This window comes from Callithrix jacchus, chromosome 17 (assembly GCF_049354715.1).
Source record: "Callithrix jacchus isolate 240 chromosome 17, calJac240_pri, whole genome shotgun sequence".
Taxonomy (NCBI): Eukaryota; Metazoa; Chordata; class Mammalia; order Primates; family Cebidae; genus Callithrix; species Callithrix jacchus.
The window spans coordinates 81,126,412-81,145,854 of record NC_133518.1 but is presented as its reverse complement, the minus strand read 5'-3'; the positions used below and the strand labels follow the sequence as shown (position 1 = coordinate 81,145,854).

The 19,443-nt window shown below is 51.9% G+C and overlaps 1 protein-coding gene across 1 annotated transcript in view; it reads right to left on the bottom strand.

Annotated features, from left to right (window-relative positions):
* Positions 1 to 9,410: 9,410 nt before the first annotated feature.
* MUC4 (mucin 4, cell surface associated) overlaps positions 9,411 to 19,443 on the bottom strand; it is a 59,103-nt gene continuing 49,070 nt past the window's right edge. The window contains exons 19-24 of the mRNA XM_078354845.1: positions 18,873 to 19,052; positions 18,353 to 18,426; positions 13,499 to 13,563; positions 13,189 to 13,415; positions 10,950 to 11,112; positions 9,411 to 10,120 (exon numbers count right to left, since the gene is read on the bottom strand). Of these exons, the coding sequence (XP_078210971.1) occupies positions 9,925 to 10,120; positions 10,950 to 11,112; positions 13,189 to 13,415; positions 13,499 to 13,563; positions 18,353 to 18,426; positions 18,873 to 19,052 (905 nt within the window). The 3' untranslated portion in view covers positions 9,411 to 9,924. The remainder of the gene's footprint in view (positions 10,121 to 10,949; positions 11,113 to 13,188; positions 13,416 to 13,498; positions 13,564 to 18,352; positions 18,427 to 18,872; positions 19,053 to 19,443) is intronic.

Here is a 19,443-nt window from a genome sequence, read left to right as displayed (position 1 = left end):
GTGTGTGGTGTGTGTGTGGTGTGTGGTGTGTGTGTGTGGTGTGTGTGGTGTGTGTGTGTGGTGTGTGTGTGTGGTGTGTGTGTGTGGTGTGTGGTGTGTGTGGTGTGTGTGTGGTGTGTGTGTGGTGTGTGTGTGGTGTGTGTGGTGTGTGTGTGTGGTGTGTGTGGTGTGTGTGTGTGGTGTGTGGTGTGTGTGTGTGGTGTGTGGTGTGTGTGTGGTGTGTGTGTGTGGTGTGTGTGTGTGGTGTGTGTGTGTGGTGTGTGTGGTGTGTGTGTGGTGTGTGTGTGGTGTGTGTGTGGTGTGTGTGGTGTGTGTGTGGTGTGTGTGGTGTGTGTGTGTGGTGTGTGGTGTGTGTGTGTGGTGTGTGGTGTGTGTGTGGTGTGTGTGGTGTGTGGTGTGTGTGTGGTGTGTGTGGTGTGTGTGGTGTGTGTGTGTGGTGTGTGTGTGGTGTGTGGTGTGTGTGTGGTGTGTGTGGTGTGTGTGTGTGGTGTGTGGTGTGTGTGTGGTGTGTGTGGTGTGTGTGGTGTGTGTGTGTGGTGTGTGTGTGTGGTGTGTGTGTGTGGTGTGTGGTGTGTGTGGTGTGTGTGTGGTGTGTGTGTGGTGTGTGTGTGGTGTGTGTGGTGTGTGTGTGTGGTGTGTGTGGTGTGTGGTGTGTGTGTGTGGTGTGTGTGGTTGTGTGTGTGTGTGTGTGTGGTTGTGTGTGTGTGTGGTGTGTGTGTGGTGTGTGTGGTGTGTGTGGTGTGTGTGTGTGTGTGTGTGTGTATTCCTGGAAATGGTCAACCTTACCAGGAGTAATGTTACCAAAGCAGCAGGAGCCAAAAGCACCCAGAGAAAACTCTCCAGAGATTGAAGATTCCAAAGGGGTGCATGTGAGGTAAAACTGTCACGTTTTATAAAGACAAATGGAAGCGTAGTCCTAACAAGACAGCCCGTCTGAAGTCCCCGGCGGCTCTGCGTGAACTGTGAGTTGGTGAAACTCCACAGCAATGAAGACAGCATGAGGTGGAACTTTTCTGCCCAGAGACCTCATCTGAAGCTTCGGCCACAGCCAGTCCTGCCTTCATCCTTTGTGAGGGGACTGGCCACCAAATTATACAAAGCAGTGAATGGACGTACATTCCATGGGCACGCCCCATACCTTCATGAGTGGGCGGCACACCACTTTCTGGTGCCAGTAAATGCTTGAAGGGGCATATCACGCCAGTTACCTATTACTCATCATCCTGGTCATTAAGCCCCTGACTTCAGCCTGTGGGGAATTTCTGGAAGGCTCCTTCAAGGTCAGGGAAGAAGGGGCAAGGGAATCTGTGTCTCTGGTCGCGCTTTGTCCCAGATGGCCACTGCTGAGCCCACTGAAGGTGTTCCAGCTGCCTGCCACCAGGAAGAGCAGGAGACAGGGGTCCGCGCTCTTCTCTCTGCCAAGCAAACTCATGCCTGGCACCCTGGAGAAGAGCCAGTCAGTTCTTTCATTCCAGGCCCAAAGTGACAGAATCCAGAGCACTCAGAACCAGGGAGTACGCTGAGGAAAACGCATGGTTGTGCCCATGTCCTTCTTTTTTTTTTTTTTTGAGACGGAGTTTCACTCTTGTTACCCAGGCTGGAGTGCAATGGCGCGATCTCGGCTCACCGCAACCTCCGCCTCCTGGGTTCAGGTACTTCTCCTGCCTCAGCCTCCCGAGTAGCTGGGATTACAGGCACGCGCCACCGTGCCCAGCTAATTTTTTGTATCTTTAGTAGAGACTGGGTTTCACCATTTTGACCAGGATGGTCTCGATCTCATGACCTCATGATCCACCCGCCCTGGCCTCCCAAAGTGGTGGGATTACAGGCTTGAGCCACTGCGCCCGGCCCATGTGCCCATGTCCTTCTAACTGTCCCACTCATGAAGGGGCAGCTCCCTGTCCAGCTAGAGGAGGGTGTTCCCCGGTGCCCTCTCCCTTCCTGTGATGTCTCCTCCTCCCTCACAGTCAGGGCCTCAGCAGCTTTGACTGGGTTCACCAAGAAAACACAGGACGTCCAGTTAAATTAGAACCTTGGATAAATGACGGACACTTAAAAACACAGGAACGTCCGAAATGGTTCATGGGATGTCTTTATACTAAACCAGTTATTTGTGGTTAATCTGAAATTTAAGCTGGCCTCCTGTATTTTCATTTGCTGAATCAGACAGCCTTACTTTTATTAGTTTATTTTTTTTTAAGCCGGAGTCTCACTCTGTCGCCCAGGCTGGAGTGTAGTGGCACCATCTTGGCTCACTGCAACCTCTGCCTCCCAGGTTCAAGGGACCCTCCTGACTCAGCCTCCTGAGTAGCTGGGACTACAGGCGTGCGTCACCACCCCTGGCTAGTTTTTTATATTTTTGGTAGAGATGGGGTTTCATCGTGCTGGTCAGGCTGGTCTCAAACTCCTGACTTCAGGTGATCCACCTGCCTCGGTCTCCCAAAGTGCTGGGATTATAGGCGTGAGCCACCGTGCCTGGCCTAGAAAGCCCAACTTTTCATGTATCCTCTCCCACCAGGCTCCCCACCTCCTCTTTTCTCTCCAATCTGCAGGGCTCCTTCAGCGGTAGCAAGCCTCCATCATTCTCCCAGGCACTGCATCTCTTGTCTGCTTCCGGAGAACACACGAACTCCGTCCTCCTGCTTCCTCCATTGCACAGTGGCAGCAGGGGAAGCTGTGTCTGAAGATGGACGGGGGAGGAGGGACCTTGGGTTTGGGGCGGGCCTGCTTCCCGTTTGCCACTTTGCTTTTGCTCTTCCTGGTTTTCCTTCCCCACGGTTGATGGCGCACAGTGCCTACAGCAGTCATATATCTAACTGCGCATGGGTGAGTCCTTGGGGGTATCGGATGAATTGTCACGTTTGGACCTTCTGCTGTCTCTGACCTTGAGTCACACGTCAAAGCCCTCATGGACTTGGGATTCTGCTGGCCAGGTGAGGGCAGTCTCACCAGCTCCACGTGCCTACGGGCCTCTCTTCCTCGCAACTGACGGGTGCTTGGCTCCCAAGCTGCCCCCTTAGTGCCATGTGTGCTTTATTCTTTTAAAAATTTAAGTATATTAATTTAAAAATCATCTTTTAAACAATAAAATTTACTTTTTTTAGAGCAGTTTTAGGTTCACAGCAAAATTTTCCAGAGTGGGAGATACAGAAAGTTCCCATATACCCCCTGCCACACACCATCTGCGCACGCACAGCCTCCCCCACCATCAACATCCTGCGCCAGAGGGGGTACATTTGTGACAGCCGATGCATCCACAGCAACCTATCCTCATCACTCAAGGTCCAGCGTCTACAGTTCACTTTTGGCGTCGGACATTCTCCATTCAACAGTGTATCTGCTGGCCGGGCGCGGTGGCTCATGCCTGTAATCCCAGCAATTTGGGAGGTTGAGGTAGGCAGATCTCTTGAGGTCAGGAGTTCAAGAAAACCTGGGCAACATGGTAAAACCCTGACTCTACTAAAAATACAAAAATTGGCTGAGCATGGTGTCGCGCGCCTATAATCCCAGCTACTTGGGAGGCTGAGGCAGGAGAATCACTTGAACCCAGGAGGCGGAGGTTGCAGTGAGCCAAGGTCATGCCGCTGCACTCCAGCCTGGGTGACAGAGCGAGGCTCCGTCTCAAAAAATAAAACAAAACAAAATAAAATATGTTTCTGCCATTGTAGCATCATATAGAAAAACAAGTATTTTCAGTGCCCTAAACCTCCTCTGTGCTCCACCTGTTCAGCCCTAAGCCCTGGCAACCACGGATCTTTTTACTGTCTCCATAATTTTGCCCTTTCCAGAACGTCATGTGATGGGAATCATAAGGTAAGTAGCCTTTTCAGATTGCCTTCTTTCACATGGCAACATGCATTGCAGTTTTCTGTATGGCTTTTTGTGGCTGTATAGTTTGTCATTTTAGCGCTGAACACTATTCCGTCGTCTGAGTGTTCCGTACGTCCCCTGCTGAAGGACATCGTGGTTGCTTCCAAGTTTTGGCAATTATGAATAAGGCTGCTATAAACATCCACGTACAGGTTTTTGTGTGGACAAAAAAGTTTTCCGTCCCTTTGGGTAAATACCCCCGAGTGTGATTGCTAGACTGGGTAGTAAGAGAATGGTTTCATTTTTGTAAGAAACTGCCCATTGCCTTCCAAAGTGGTTGTAGCGTTTTGCCCTCCCACCAGCAGTGAAGGAGTGTTCCTGTCGCTCCATGTCCTGAGCAGCATTGGAAGTTTTCAGTGCTGTAGACTCTGGTCATTCTTTTCTTTTGAGGGTCTCACTGTGTTGCCCAGGCTGGAGTGCAGTGGTGTGATCACAGCTCACTGCAACCTCAATCTCCTGGGCTCAAGCGATCCTCCCACCTCAGCCTCCAGAGTAGCTGGGACCGCAGTCATGTGCTATCATGCCCACATAATTTTTAAATTTTTTTGTAGAGATGGGGTCTTGCTTTGTTGCCCAGACTGGTCTCAAATTCCTGGGCTCAAGTGATCCTCCCGCTTCAGCCTCCCAGAGTGCTGGGAACACAGGTATGAGCCACTGTGCCTGGCGATTTTGGTTATTCTAATAGGCGCGTATTGGTAGCGTGTTGTCTGCCATTCCCTAATGACGTATGATGCTGACTGTCTTTTTAGATGCTCTTGTGCCATGCGAATATCTTCTTTAGTGACATGTATGTTCAGGGTGTTATTTCTGCCCATTAAAAAAACCGGGTTGTTCATTTTCTTATTGTTGAATTGTAAGAGTTATCTGTATAATTAATTAATTATTTGAGACAAAGTCTTGCTCTGTCACCCAGGCTGGAGTACAGTGGCATGGTCTCAGCTCACTGCAATCTCCACCGCCTGGATTCAAACAATTTGCCTGCCTCAGCCTCCCAAGTAGCTGGGATTACAGGCGTGTGCCACCACGCCCAGCTAATTTTTGTGTTTTTAGTTGACACGGGGGTTCACTGTGTTGTCCAGGCTGGTCTTGAACTCCTGACCTCAACTGATCCACCCGCTTGGCCTCCCAAAGTGCTGGGATTTCAGGTGTGAGTCATTGCACCCAGCTCTTTGTATATTTTAGATAACAGTCTTTTATCAGACGTGACTTTTGCAAACATTTTCTCCCGTCTGCAACTACTCCTTTCTCTAGCTGTTGCGTTTCACAGAGAAGTTTTTACTGTTAATGAAGTTCGGCTCATCAGTTGTTTCCTTCAGGGATCATTCCCTGGGTATTGTATCTAAAAAGCCGTCACCAAACCCAAGGTCATTTAGGTTTTCTCCTGTTGTCTTCCTGGAGTCTTACAGTTTTGCATTTTACTGAGGTTTATGATTCATTTTGCGTTTTTATGAAACGTGTAAGGTCTGTGTCTAATTTTTTTTCCGTGTGTGGATGTCCAGTTGTCCCAGCGTCTATTTCTGGGAAACACGATCTGCGCTCTGTTGTGTGGCCTCTGCTCCTTCGTCAATGATCAGTTGACACATTTATACAGGTCTATTAGAAATATCACTTTATACCCTGGGCTCTCTATCCTGTTCCATTGATCTATTTGTCTATTCTTTTGCCAGTATCATGCTGTTTTCATTATTACGCTTTAGAGTCAGCCTCGAAGTCAGGCGGAACTAGTCCTGTGACTGTTCCCCATCAATATTGAGTTGACCGTTTTGGATCTTTTACCTCTCCACGTAAATTTAGACCCAGGTTACTAATAGCCACAAATGACTTGCTGGGATTTTGATGAAGATTGGTTATTACGTAGAATCTGTAGATCGAGTTAGCTATCTGGATCTGCTGCTATCTTAATATTGAGAACTGCTATCTTGATAATATTCAGTCTTTTGGCCTGGTGCAGTGGCTCATACCTGTAATCCCAACACTTAGGGAGGCAGAGGCGGTTGGATCACCTGAGGTCAGGAGTTTGAGACCAGCCTGGCCAAAACGTCAAGACCCCGTCTCTACTGAAAATACAAAACAATTAGCCAGGTGTGATGGTGGGCGCCTGTAATCCCAGCTACTCTGGAGGCTGAGGCAGGAGAATCACTTGAACATGGGAGGCGGAGGTTGCAGTGAGCTGAGATGATGCCACTGCGCTCCAGCCTGGGTGACGGAGGGAGGCTCTGTCTCTAATGAAAAAAAAAAAACGTCGAGTCTTCCTATTCATGAACATAGAATATCTTCCCATTTATGAAGTTCATCCTTGAACCTTTCGTCGGAGTTTTATAGTTTTCCTCACATAGGATCTTGTACATATTTTCTTACATTTATGTCTCAGTATTTCATTTTGGGGGATGCTAATGTAAATGGTAATGTAGTTTACATTTTATTGTTATTTTTTCGTTTTTTGTTTCCATCTTGCTCAAATGTTTTAAATTCTAAATTCCACTATTCTTTGCTGGCACACAAGAAATCTGTTAACTTTGGGACACTGTCCTTACGTCACGAAACTTGGCTGAAATTGCTTCTTTGTTCCAGGGTTTTTTCCTTTCGTCAACTCTTAGATTCTTTTACATAGATGATTTGACACCTGTGAACAAAAACAGTTTTATTCCGTCCTTTTTATTCTATACGCCTTTTATCTCCCTGTTTCGCCTTGTTGCATTGGCCAAGACCTCTGTATGATGTTGAAAAGCGATAGTGAGAGGGGGCGTCCTCGCCTTGTTCCTAATCTTAGGGGAAAGCATCTCGTTTCTCACCGTTAAGGATGATGTCCGCTGTAGGTTTTTGTAGATATTCTTTATCAAGTTGAGGAAGTTCTTATTTCTAACTTACTGAGAGTTTTTATCATGAACAGGGGCTGGATTTTGTCAAACGCTTTTCCTGCATCTACTGATATGATCATGCCATTTTCCTTCTTGCCTGTTGATGTATTAGCTGATTTTTGAATATTGAACCAGTCTTGCACACCTGGGATAAATCCCTCTTGGTAATGGCCTATAATTCTTTCATTTTTTTTGAGACAATGTCGCGCTCTGTTGCCAGGCTGGAGTGCAGTGGCGCGATATCAGCTCACTGCAACCTCTGCCTCCTGAGTTCAAGCGATTCTCCTGCCTCAGCCTCCCGAGTAGCTGAGACTACAGGCATGCCACAGCACACCCAGATAATTTTGTATTTTTCACCATGTTGGCCAGGATGGTCTCAATCTCCTGACCTCATGATCTGCCCACCTCGGCCTCCCAAAGTGCTGGGATTACAGGTGTGAGCCACCACGCCCGGCCGTCATGGCCTATAATTCTTTTTATATATTGTTGAACTTGATTTGCTAATATTTGTTGCTAATTTTTGCATCTTCGTGACAGATACTGGTCTATAGTCTTCTGGTAACGTCTTTGGTTTCGGTATTAGGGTGACACTGACCAATGACTTAGGGGGTAGTCCTGCTTCTGTCTTCTGGAAAAGATTGCACAAAATAGGTATTTTCTCCTTAAATATTTTGCACAATTCACCAGCGAACCCCTCTGTGTTGTGTGCTTAATTCTTGAGAAATGAATGCTGTGACTGTGGTTTTGTATGGAGACTTCATTACATTACACTTTGGGGAGTATGGTGGTAGAGCTACGGCTCTGTACATAAGAGGGTGGCTTTGCCCACTGGGGGAATCCTCCTCCAGATAAAGTGGGCAGTTTGGAGTCTGCTCAGATCAAGGACTGTGATGGCTAATAGTGAGTGTCAACTTGATTGGACTGAGGAGGCAAAGTGTTGCTCCTGGGTGTATCTGTGAGGCTGTTGCCAATGGAGGCTAATATTTGAATCAGTGACTGGGAGAGGCAGACCCACCCTGAATCTGGGTAGCCACAATCTAATCAGTTGCCAGCATACCTCGAGTAAGGCAGGCAGAGGAACATGGAAGGAGTTCCTCTTGCTGAGTCTTCCAGCCTCATCATCCTCCCAGGCTGGGTGCTTCCTGCCCTCAAACATCAGACTCCAGGTTCTTCAGCTGTGGGACTCTTGCACTTACACCTGCGGTTTGCCAGGGGCCCTTGGGCCCTCGGCCACAGACTGAAGGCTGCACTATCGGCTTCCCTACTTCTGAGGTCTTGGGATTCAGACCGGCTTCCTTACTTCTTAGCTTGCAGACAGCCTGTTGTGGAACTTCACCATATGATCATGTGAGTCAATACTCCTTAATAAACTCCCCTTCGTATACACATCTATTAGTCCTGTCCCTCTGGAGAACCCTAATACAAAGGCCGTATATATATACATATAAAGAGAGAGAGAGAGAGGCTTGCTCTGCCGCCCAGGCTGGAGTGCAGTGGCGTGATCTTAGCTCACTGCAACCTCTACCTCCCAGATTCAAGAGATCCTCCTGCCTCTGCCTCCTGAGTAGCTGGGATTACAGGTGTGCACCACCATGCCTGGCTAATTTTTGTATTTTAGTAGAGACAGGGTTTCACCATGTTGGCCAGGCTGGTCTCAAACTCCTGGCCTCAAGTGGTCCGCCTGCCTTGGCCTTCCAAAGTGTTGGAATTACAGGCGTGAGCCACCGCACCCAATCAAAGATCATATTTCTTTGGGTGCTTCCTTCACACCACTTACCCACCCACAAGAGTAAGCTTGAACACTGACTTTGCACCACGTGACCTCCTTTCTCACCCCATGATTGCATTTTATTGGACCAGGCATAAACAACTGATGTAAATGGGACCAATCAGATTCTGTCTTCAGGGATTTGGGATTTAGAACTAAGAGGCAGCTACCTAGTTTCTGCATGAAGTTGGAATGAGGTTTTGCAGGAAGTGTGGACCAATTGTGTTGGAGTTGTTACACCAGATAGGTGTAGAAGTCCTGCCTGCTGAGAGGATCATGCGGGAGCTGATCAGGTTGCTGGGGACTAGTAGAGGCAGGGTAGGGCTGAGGGGCTGTGGGATGGAGAACCTCAGAACACTCCATCTGGGGTCCCGGAAAGGACGGAGAAGGCATATTAGGGATCAGGTCCTCCAGATCTAAGGGTGGGTGGGTGGCACGTTTCTTGAGTTGGTTCCTGGAAAGGGAGCCAAAATGGTTTAATCCCTCTTCCATGAAAGACAGGCGTGGGGACAGCCACCAGACAGGAAAACTGCATTTATCCTTTTACAACTTTGTGAAATTGATAGACAAGCAGGCGGGGAGGGGTCCTGGGAGAGACAGTCTGGGGCACTCCCTCTTGGGGTATCTCTGTCCTCCTTAGAGGGTGAAACTTTGGCCTGTGTTGGGTGGGGGAAGAAGCAGATGATGTGGAGCATGAAGCAAGGTTGGGGGAGCAATGGAGGATTTCCAACATGGCTAACCAAGGGCTGACCAGGGCTGGACCAGCTGCCCCTACTACTCTACCACCTGCCCAACACACCACCTCCACACCCTGCACCCTCTGTTGGGAGAAGCCTGTGCCCAGCCCTTTGGCCACCAGAAGAAAATCAGAAATAGAATCCCTGCTTCTGAACACAAAAAAAAGTCAGAGGGACTTCATTTAAATAGACTTTAATTAGAAGTAAACCAGAGAATTTTATGTGCGGAAGCATTCTGGTTAACTTAGAGCCATCCCTGCATGATGAAATCTGGCGTGTGTGCATGTATGCGTATGTGTGTGCGCGTGTCTGCACGCGCACATGTGTGTGCATGCGTATGTGTGTGCCTGCACGTATGTGTGTGCATGTGCACATGCATGTGTGTGTACATGTGTGTATGTGTGCATGTGTGCGTGCGTGCACAGGCCAGTGTCCTGTGGCTGTGGGTGTGTCTGTGTGAGGACCCATCCATGCCACTGGATCCTTATGGCCTCCCCATGTGTCCCTGCGCCTACCCACAAGGCGTAGTCTTGTCTTGATTCCCGGTATTCATTCTCCTTGAAGAATCCCAGTAGTCTTCAGTCACCTTCCCTTTTCCAGTCTCCCAAAAGCAATGGCATCTTAGGTGTGTGGTGAGGACGGGGTGGGTCTTAAGGTATCCTAGTCACAGCTGCCCCTTCAAGGTGAGGCCTCAGCTTTCCGAGTCCAGAGGGTAGGAGAATCTGGTCCTGGAGCAACCCCAGAAGTGCAGGACCACAAACATCCCGAACCCCAGCAGCAAGAGGGCACTGAGGGCCCCAAAGAAGATCCCGAAGAACGCTTTGAGTTTCATGCTCAGGTGCTCACAGCGCTCACCCCAGGCTGTGTAGATGGAGAAGGACACGCAGCTGGGGACCGAGAGAGAGACAGCGTGGTCAGAGGTGGGTGCTCAGCCTCCCAGCCTCTCTTCTCCTGCTGGGGCAGAGGAGGTTCTCTAGGAGAGGCTGGGCTCGCCCCACTCTCTGGAGAGAGAGACTGAGTCAGCCCTGAGGTCATGCTGAAGAGACCATTGGGCAAAGGAGGCAGGTGTGGGCTTTAAAATGTGGGTCTAGGCTGGGCATGGTGGTTCCCACCTGTAATCCCAGCACTTTGGGAGGCCAAGGCGGGTGGATCACCTGAGGTTGGGAGTTCAAGACCAGCCTGAACCAATATGGTGAAACCCCCATCTCTACTAAAAATACAAAAGTTAGCCAGGTGTGGTGGCGTGCACCTATCATCTCAGCTACTGGGGAGGTGGAGGCAGAAGAATCGCTTGAACCCGGGAGGCAGAGGTTGCTGTGAGCTGAGAATGCACCACTGCACTCCAGCCTGGGTAACCGAGAGATACTCAGTCTCAAATAAAAAATAAAAAAGTTTGGCTTTGGAAACCATACCCTGCTTTTAACCGACTGGGTGCCGGGGCAGTTTCCTTATCTCTCAGCTGCCATTTTCTCATCTTCAAAATGGTTCTAAATACCCAACTGTGGCTCCTTTGGGCCTCCGAGGTAATATAGCGCCCTTATTCTCCACACAGAGCAGGCACTCACAACCCTCCTTTCTTCCACTGTCCCCTCTTCCCTGGTCTCTGGTTTCTCTCCAATCTCAAAGGGAGCCATCCTAATTCCTGGGCCTTTGCAGGGTCTTGCCCAGCTTGAGTTCCCCAGCACTCATCCGCCTCCTGGCCGTGGCCCTACGCACCTGCAGCGGGGCCCACTGGGCAGGTGCTGGCACTGGCCTCCGTGGTCACAGTAGCCCCTACTGCACGGGGACACACAGGTGAAGCCGCTCTGGGGGCCGTAAACCAGGTTGTAGCCCTCGTAGCCACTGCATTTGAAGTAAGTCCTCAGCATGCTCACGTTCACTGTCAGGAAGAACACAGGTGAACACAGAAAGCAACCGATGGACACAAAATCCTCCTGAGAAACGACTAGAGAAGTGCACGATACGTATGTCCCTGGGCATTCGGATCAGCATGGTGGAAATGCAACAATGTTTCAGAAGTGGGGTCTGGTTAAATGAACTACTGCGGATCGTTACCAAGGGATGCCAGTTTCCTATGGAAATGCTTTGAAGGTGGCCAGACCTGAGTTGAAACTCAAACTCACTGGTAGCTAGTTGTGTAATTCAGGGAACACTCCTTATCTCTGCAGCTTCAGTTTCCTTATGTCTAAAAGCACAGGAACTTACGCTGCTGTGAGATTTAAATGAGATAACGTGTCCACAATACTCCGTACACTGCCTGACACACAGTAAACCCTCAAAAAACGAAAATGGTTATTATAACGTATTTTAAAATGTGACACTATATTCAAATGTATTATAAAGCAATATGTGAAATGGGAACATGGACACAGCACATGAGATTCTCTGTTCACAACTGTTGAAGAAGGAGGTTACCAAACATTAGGAACGATTTGATCCTTCAGTAAAAAGCCACCGTGTGAAGGTTCCTCGGCATAAAAGAAAGCTCAGAAGGAAATGCACAAAATATTGTCTCTGGGCACGGGAATTACAGGTTTTTCTTTCTTCTCTCTTCTTTTTGTTAAATGTTTGTTTCCTACAGTTTCTGCAGTAAACATATGATACTTATATAACAAAAATTTTAGGTTTTCAGCTGGGCACGTGACTCATGCCTGTAATCCTAGAGGAGGCCAAGGAGGGTGGATCACCTGAGGTCAGGAGTTCAAGACCAGCCTGGCCAACATGGTAAAACCCAGTCTCTACTAAAAATACAAAAATTAGCTGGGCGTGGTGGTGGGCACCTATAATTCCAGCTGCTCAGGAGGCTGAGGCAGGGGAATCACTTGGACCTGGGGGTGGAGTTTGCAGTGAGCCAAGATCACACCACTTCACTCCAGCCTGGGTGATGAGGGAAACTCTGTCTCAAGAAAAGACAAATTACAGGTTGTCTTTTTTTCTTTTTGAGACAGTCTCACTCTGTCGCCAGGTTGGAGTTCAGTGGCACAATTTCAGCTCACTGCAACCTTTGCCTCCCAGGTTCAAGTTACTCTCTTGCCTCAGCCTCCTGAGTAGCTGGGATTATAGCTGCATGCCACCATGCCCGGCTAATTTTTGTATTCTTACTAGAGACAGGGCTTCACCATGTTGGCCAGGCTGGTCTCGAACTCCTGACCTCAGGTGATCCACTCGCCTTAGCCTCCCGAAGTGCTGGGATTGCAGGCGTGAGCCTCCGTGCCCAGCCAAGGTTTTCGTGAAGAGTCAGAGCTACCCCAGCTCGCCAACATACAGCAGTTCTAAGGGATTTCATCTTGTTCCTCCAGGAGAGAGGGGGCTTAACCTGGATTCTAGAAGAAGCTCTTGCTTGCTCCTGGACCCGAGTAAAACAGCAGTTTCTGTTGTGTTTGGGATGGCCGCTGCTCTATTCTCTGCCCCATCCAGAAAATAGGGTGCGTTATTCTTTTCTTTCTCTGACAAGCTTGCCAACTCATTCCTGTTCTGGGAGAACAGGGGCTGGGCTGTCAGCACTGAAACGGGGCTCAGAAATCCCACCTCATTTTCAGGTGGGGGTGTGAGGCCTGGGGAAGGTGCTTGCAGATCATTTCCGGGCCAGTCTCCAGCTTCACACCCACCAGCTGGAGGGCAGAGATGACGGGAATGCCCTTGTGTAGGTTTAAGTGCAATGGCACTTTCAGAAAACCAGTAGCAATTTTATGAAAACAAATTGCTGCTGTTTCCTGAGCAGCGGCAGTCAGCAAGGCTGGGCCGGAGCACTCGCTCTGTGAAACCGCAGGCACGTGGCTGCCTTAGCAGCACTTCCTGCTCTTGAATCTAAAAAGCGGATGGATAAAATGTTCACGTTTTCTCTCAGAATCAAACAAAGAAAAACTAAATTAACTTGCATGTGTGGGCTGAAGCACCCTCGGTTTACCCGCCCCCCCCAGTCACCCCACACTGTCCCCGGGATGGACTGACTCACAGGCCGCCACATCGCGCACGTCTTCCCTGGAGAGGGGCTGGAAGACCACGTCGTTCCTGGGCTCCTCACTCCTCCGGGGAACATGCTGGTGTAAGAACGCCTCCACCACCGCGGCCAGCAGCTGGTTGTTCAGGAAGTGGATGACAGGGCCCCAAGGGCGGTACTGGAACTGCGACATGACCGTCCAGTATTGCATGGGGCTTCCTGAGGCTGGTGCTGGGGAATCGCTGTATGGGAGGGCAACGGTGAGGGGGGCTGGGGGCCGGTGAGGAAGAAGACGTGGGGGCTCAGGGGTCACCGTCCCACTTACATTCGGTTCACTTCGCTGTTGTAGAGAAAGGCCTGCCCGTGCAGGGTCCGCAGTCTGTACGCCACCTAGGGCAGAGGATGAGGGAATGGGGGCATGGGTGGGTGAGGCCCCATACAGAGAGGAGAGCCTCTCCCACAGTCTGTATGCCACCTAGGGCAGAGGATGAGGGAATGGGGGCATGGGTGGGTGAGGCCCCATACAGAGAGGAGAGCCTCTCACATAGTCTGTATGCCACCTAGGGCAGAGGATGAGGGAATGGGGGCATGGGTGGGTGAGGCCCCATACAGAGAGGAGAGCCTCTCCCATAGTCTGTATGCCAGCTAGGGCAGAGGATGAGGGAATGGGGGCATGGGTGGGTGAGGCCCCATACAGACAGGAGAGCCTCTCCCATAGTCTGTATGCCACCTAGGGCAGAGGATGAGGGAATGGGGACATGGGTGGGTGAGGCCCCATACACAGAGGAGAGCCTCTCCCGCCTTGATCCGTTTATTCACCCCTGTTTCCTCCTTGAATGTGAGTCCCAGGACCTGGATACATTTCTCACCTATCTCTGCATCCTCGCCCTCTAGCCTAGTCCAGTGACGGTCACGGGTCCTTGTTTAATATTTGTGAGGGGAGGGTTTTCCATTCTCTCCCCATCCTAGGCCTCATATGACAAGCGGAGAATCTGATGTGCATGGCCCCTCCTTGCCTCTGGTCCACGACTCTTGGCCCCTGCCCCAGTATATTGGACATCGATTGTTTAGGCAGAAGTAGGAGCTGGTCAGGTGCTGCAGGTGTCAAGGTGACTTAGGAGGAGTCTAAATTCAGAGTGCATAGTCTGGTGCAGGTGACAAATGGCAACAGATTTTACATGGAGTGCCACGCTAACAGCAGTAATAACAAAAATAGTTTTCGAATACCTGTGTGTCGGCCACCATACTGCTTTACATGCATTGTTATATTATTTTCAGATGGAGTCTCGCTCTGTTGCCAGGCTGCAGTGCAGGGACATGATCTCGGCTCAGTGCAACCTCCATCTCCTGGGTTCAAGCGATTCTCCTGCCTCAGCCTCCTGAGTAGCTGGGATTACAGGCATACACCACTGTGCCCTGCTAATTTTTGTATTTTTGGTAGAAATGGGGTTCACCATGTTGGCCAGGCTGGTTTCGAGTTCCTGACCTCGTGATCTGCCTGCCTTGGCCTCCCAAAGTGCTGGGATTACAGGCCTGAGCCACCAGGCCCGGCCACACATTGTCATTTAAACGGTGATACAACCTATTGACTCAGGTGCTATATTGTCCCTGTGTTTACAGATGACCAGCTCTATAATGTGTCTAATTAGTACACTTGTTCTAGTGAGTGGCAGGGCAGGGGTTTTGAATCTGGGTGTGCAGGATTCTAGAGCTGTAACAACTCAGCAATTGTGCTACTTTGCCTGTGACTGAGGTGTGGCATGGGAGCCAAGACGGAGCCCCCAGTTCCCTCTGGGAAGTCAGGGAAGACTCCCTGGAGGTGACTGAGGTGTGGCATGGGAGCCAACACGCAGCCCTCATTCCCTCTGGGAAGTCAGGGAAGACTCCCTGGAGGTGACTGAGGTGTGGCATGGGAGTCAAGACGCAGCCCTCATTCCCTCTGGGAAGTCAGGGAAGACTCCCTGGAGGTGACTGAGGTGTGGCATGGGAGCCAAGACGCAGCCCTCAGTTCTCTTTGGGAAGTCAGGGAAGACTCCCTGGAGGTGACTGAGGTGTGGCATGGGAGCCAAGACGCAGCCCTCATTCCCTCTGGGAAGTCAGGGAAGACTCCCTGGAGGTGACTGAGGTGTGGCATGGGAGCCAAGACGCAGCCCTCATTCCCTCTGGGAAGTCAGGGAAGACTCCCTGGAGGTGACTGAGGTGTGGCATGGGAGTCAAGACGCAGCCCTCATTCCCTCTGGGAAGTCAGGGAAGACTCCCTGGAGGTGACTGAGGTGTGGCATGGGAGCCAAGACGCAGCCCTCATTCCCTCTGGGAAGTCAGGGAAGACTCCCTGGAGGTGACTGAGGTGTGGCATGGGAGCCAAGACGCAGCCCTCATTCCCTCTGGGAAGTCAGGGAAGACTCCCTGGAGGTGACTGAGGTGTGGCATGGGAGTCAAGACGCAGCCCTCATTCCCTCTGGGAAGTCAGGGAAGACTCCCTGGAGGTGACTGAGGTGTGGCATGGGAGCCAAGACGCAGCCCTCATTCCCTCTGGGAAGTCAGGGAAGACTCCCTGGAGGTGACTGAGGTGTGGCATGGGAGTCAAGACGCAGCCCTCATTCCCTCTGGGAAGTCAGGGAAGACTCCCTGGAGGTGACTGAGGTGTGGCATGGGAGCCAAGACGCAGCCCTCATTCCCTCTGGGAAGTCAGGGAAGACTCCCTGGAGGTGACTGAGGTGTGGCATGGGAGTCAAGACGCAGTCCTCATTCCCTCTGGGAAGTCAGGGAAGACTCCCTGGAGGTGACTGAGGTGTGGCATGGGAGCCAAGACGCAGCCCTCATTCCCTCTGGGAAGTCAGGGAAGACTCCCTGGAGGTGACTGAGGTGTGGCATGGGAGCCAAGACGGAGTCCTCATTCCCTCTGGGAAGTCAGGGAAGACTCCCTGGAGGTGACTGAGGTGTGGCATGGGAGCCAACACGCAGCCCCCATTCCCTCTGGGAAGTCAGGGAAGACTCCCTGGAGGTGACTGAGGTGTGGCATGGGAGCCAAGACGGAGCCCCCATTTCTCTTTGGGAAGTCAGGGAAGACTCCCTGGAGGTGACTGAGGTGTGGCACGGGAGCCAACACGCAGCCCTCATTCCCTCTGGGAAGTCAGGGAAGACTCCCTGGAGGTGACTGAGGTGTGGCATGGGAGCCAACACGCAGCCCTCATTCCCTCTGGGAAGTCAGGGAAGACTCCCTGGAGGTGACTGAGGTGTGGCATGAGAGCCAACACGCAGCCCTCATTCCCTCTGGGAAGTCAGGGAAGACTCCCTGGAGGTGACTGAGGTGTGGCATGGGAGCCAACATGCAGCCCTCATTCCCTCTGGGAAGTCAGGGAAGACTCCCTGGAGGTGACTGAGGTGTGGCATGGGAGTCAAGACGCAGCCCTCATTCCCTCTGGGAAGTCAGGGAAGACTCCCTGGAGGTGACTGAGGTGTGGCATGGGAGTCAAGACGCAGCCCTCATTCCCTCTGGGAAGTCAGGGAAGACTCCCTGGAGGTGACTGAGGTGTGGCATGGGAGTCAAGACGCAGCCCTCATTCCCTCTGGGAAGTCAGGGAAGACTCCCTGGAGGTGACTGAGGTGTGGCATGGGAGTCAAGACGCAGCCCTCATTCCCTCTGGGAAGTCAGGGAAGACTCCCTGGAGGTGACTGAGGTGTGGCATGGGAGCCAAGACGCAGCCCTCATTCCCTCTGGGAAGTCAGGGAAGACTCCCTGGAGGTGACTGAGGTGTGGCATGGGAGCCAAGACGCAGCCCCCATTTCTCTTTGGGAAGTCAGGGAAGACTCCCTGGAGGTGACTGAGGTGTGGCATGGGAGTCAAGACACAGCCCTCATTCCCTCTGGGAAGTCAGGGAAGACTCCCTGGAGGTGACTGAGGTGTGGCATGGGAGTCAAGACGCAGCCCTCATTCCCTCTGGGAAGTCAGGGAAGACTCCCTGGAGGTGACTGAGGTGTGGCATGGGAGCCAAGACGGAGCCCCCATTTCTCTTTGGGAAGTCAGGGAAGACTCCCTGGAGGTGACTGAGGTGTGGCATGGGAGCCAAGACGGAGCCCCCATTTCTCTTTGGGAAGTCAGGGAAGACTCCCTGGAGGTGACTGAGGTGTGGCATGGGAGTCAAGACGCAGCCCTCATTCCGTCTGGGAAGTCAGGGAAGACTCCCTGGAGGTGACTGAGGTGTGGCATGGGAGCCAAGACGGAGCCCCCAGTTCTCTTTGGGAAGTCAGGGAAGACTCCCTGGAGGTGACTGAGGTGTGGCATGGGAGCCAAGACGGAGCCCCCATTTCTCTTTGGGAAGTCAGGGAAGACTCCCTGGAGGTGACTGAGGTGTGGCATGGGAGCCAAGACGGAGCCCCCATTTCTCTTTGGGAAGTCAGGGAAGACTCCCTGGAGGTGACTGAGGTGTGGCATGGGAGTCAAGACGCAGCCCTCATTCCCTCTGGGAAGTCAGGGAAGACTCCCTGGAGGTGACTGAGGTGTGGCATGGGAGCCAAGACGGAGCCCCCAGTTCTCTTTGGGAAGTCAGGGAAGACTCCCTGGAGGTGACTGAGGTGTGGCATGGGAGCCAAGACGCAGTCCTCATTCCCTCTGGGAAGTCAGGGAAGACTCCCTGGAGGTGACTGAGGTGTGGCATGGGAGCCAAGACGCAGTCCTCATTCCCTCTGGGAAGTCAGGGAAGACTCCCTGGAGGTGACTGAGGTGTGGCATGGGAGTCAAGACGCAGTCCTCATTCCCTCTGGGAAGTCAGGGAAGACTCCCTGGAGGTGACTGAGGTGTGGCATGGGAGCCAACATGCAGCCCCCATTTCTCTTTGGGAAGTCAGGGAAGACTCCCTGGAGGTGAAATGCCCTTTATTTTCTTCCAGATAACACCCAATAAGTACAGGTCCTGAGAGATTCTTAGAGGGAGAGGCCAGGGTGACCTGGGACCCTGGCCTCTGCTCATGATGAGTTGGTGACTCCAACCCCTTCTGAGGTTTCTGTCCTGGGCCTTCCTCACTTCCTAACCCCCTGCACCTCCCATGGAAGAGGCTCCGGCCTCCTCTGATAATTGAATCCAGATGCGTGACAAGATGAGGGATGCCCAGGGATGGCTCAGCCCTAGCCTGAACCCCAAGCTCTCCTTCCCGCCCAGAGTGCAGCCTGCAGCACTGACCGAGGCGTTGATGTCTGCCATGGAGGCATTTTCCTCTTCGCTGAGCAAGAGCTGGATGACTCTTAAGGGAGGTTCTGGAGATGGGAGAAGGAAATTCATCATCACCCCATGGTTTACACAGATGGGAGAAGGAAATTCATCAGCACCCCATGGTTTACCCATACTTACCCAAGAAGTTTGTTGGGTCGGCCCAGGGAGACTACTCCATTCCACAGTGACAGAAGGTCACTGAAGAAATCAGTACAAGTGACCCTCACCCTAGTGCTCATTCAGTTGTGGTTAGGGCCTCCCTGACTGTCTTCTCCCTGAGCCAGCCATGAGGTCTCTGCCTCCACCCTTCCTCAGAAGGTCCACAGGCCCACGGTCCTTGCCGTGACAGCTGCCCTCGCCAGCTCCCGCAGCCCACACCTTACCCCATCCCAGAGAAACCTGGAGCTCTGTGCTGTGTCCCAGAGCTTCCCCATCATCCCCAAAGGTGGGAAGAGTGCAATGGTGAGGGTGGCAGGGCATCTGGTGGTACCTAGGCGGACAGTCGGAGTGAAGTTGTTTCCAGCCAGGAGGCAGCGGCTATCGGTGAAGGCTGGGGGGCAGGTGCACGAGGGCCGGCAGCCCAGAGCCTCAGAGATATAGCAGTGGCCTTGATTGTAGCAGTAATTCACAGGGCAGGACTGGTTCCGACAGAGGGAAGAGCTGCCCAGAGCTGCAGAGGGAGCAGGGAGGTCAGCAGCAGCAGCAGGCAGCAGAGGGAGAGCCCAGCAGCCGGTGGAAACCTGCTCTGGGACAGGCCTGGTTTCTTTCCCGCAGTGTTCTGCTGTGGGCCACTCCTTCTCCCCTTTTCCAGGCATTTCTGCAGGGAAACCCCTTCCTCAGCCAGGCAGGCATTCGTCCACTTCTGCAGCAGGAGTGGAGTGTTTCTCAGACCCTCTGCTTCAGAAAGGACCCGGAAGGCTGGCAGATGAGGGTCCCCAGCCAGCTTTCCTCATACTCTCCCCTCTCACTTCCATCTCCTTTTCTGCCTTTATAGAAGCTGCAGTTCCACCCACTCTGGCCTTGGCTCTGAAGACACAGTGATCTCTAGATTTTATTTGGGT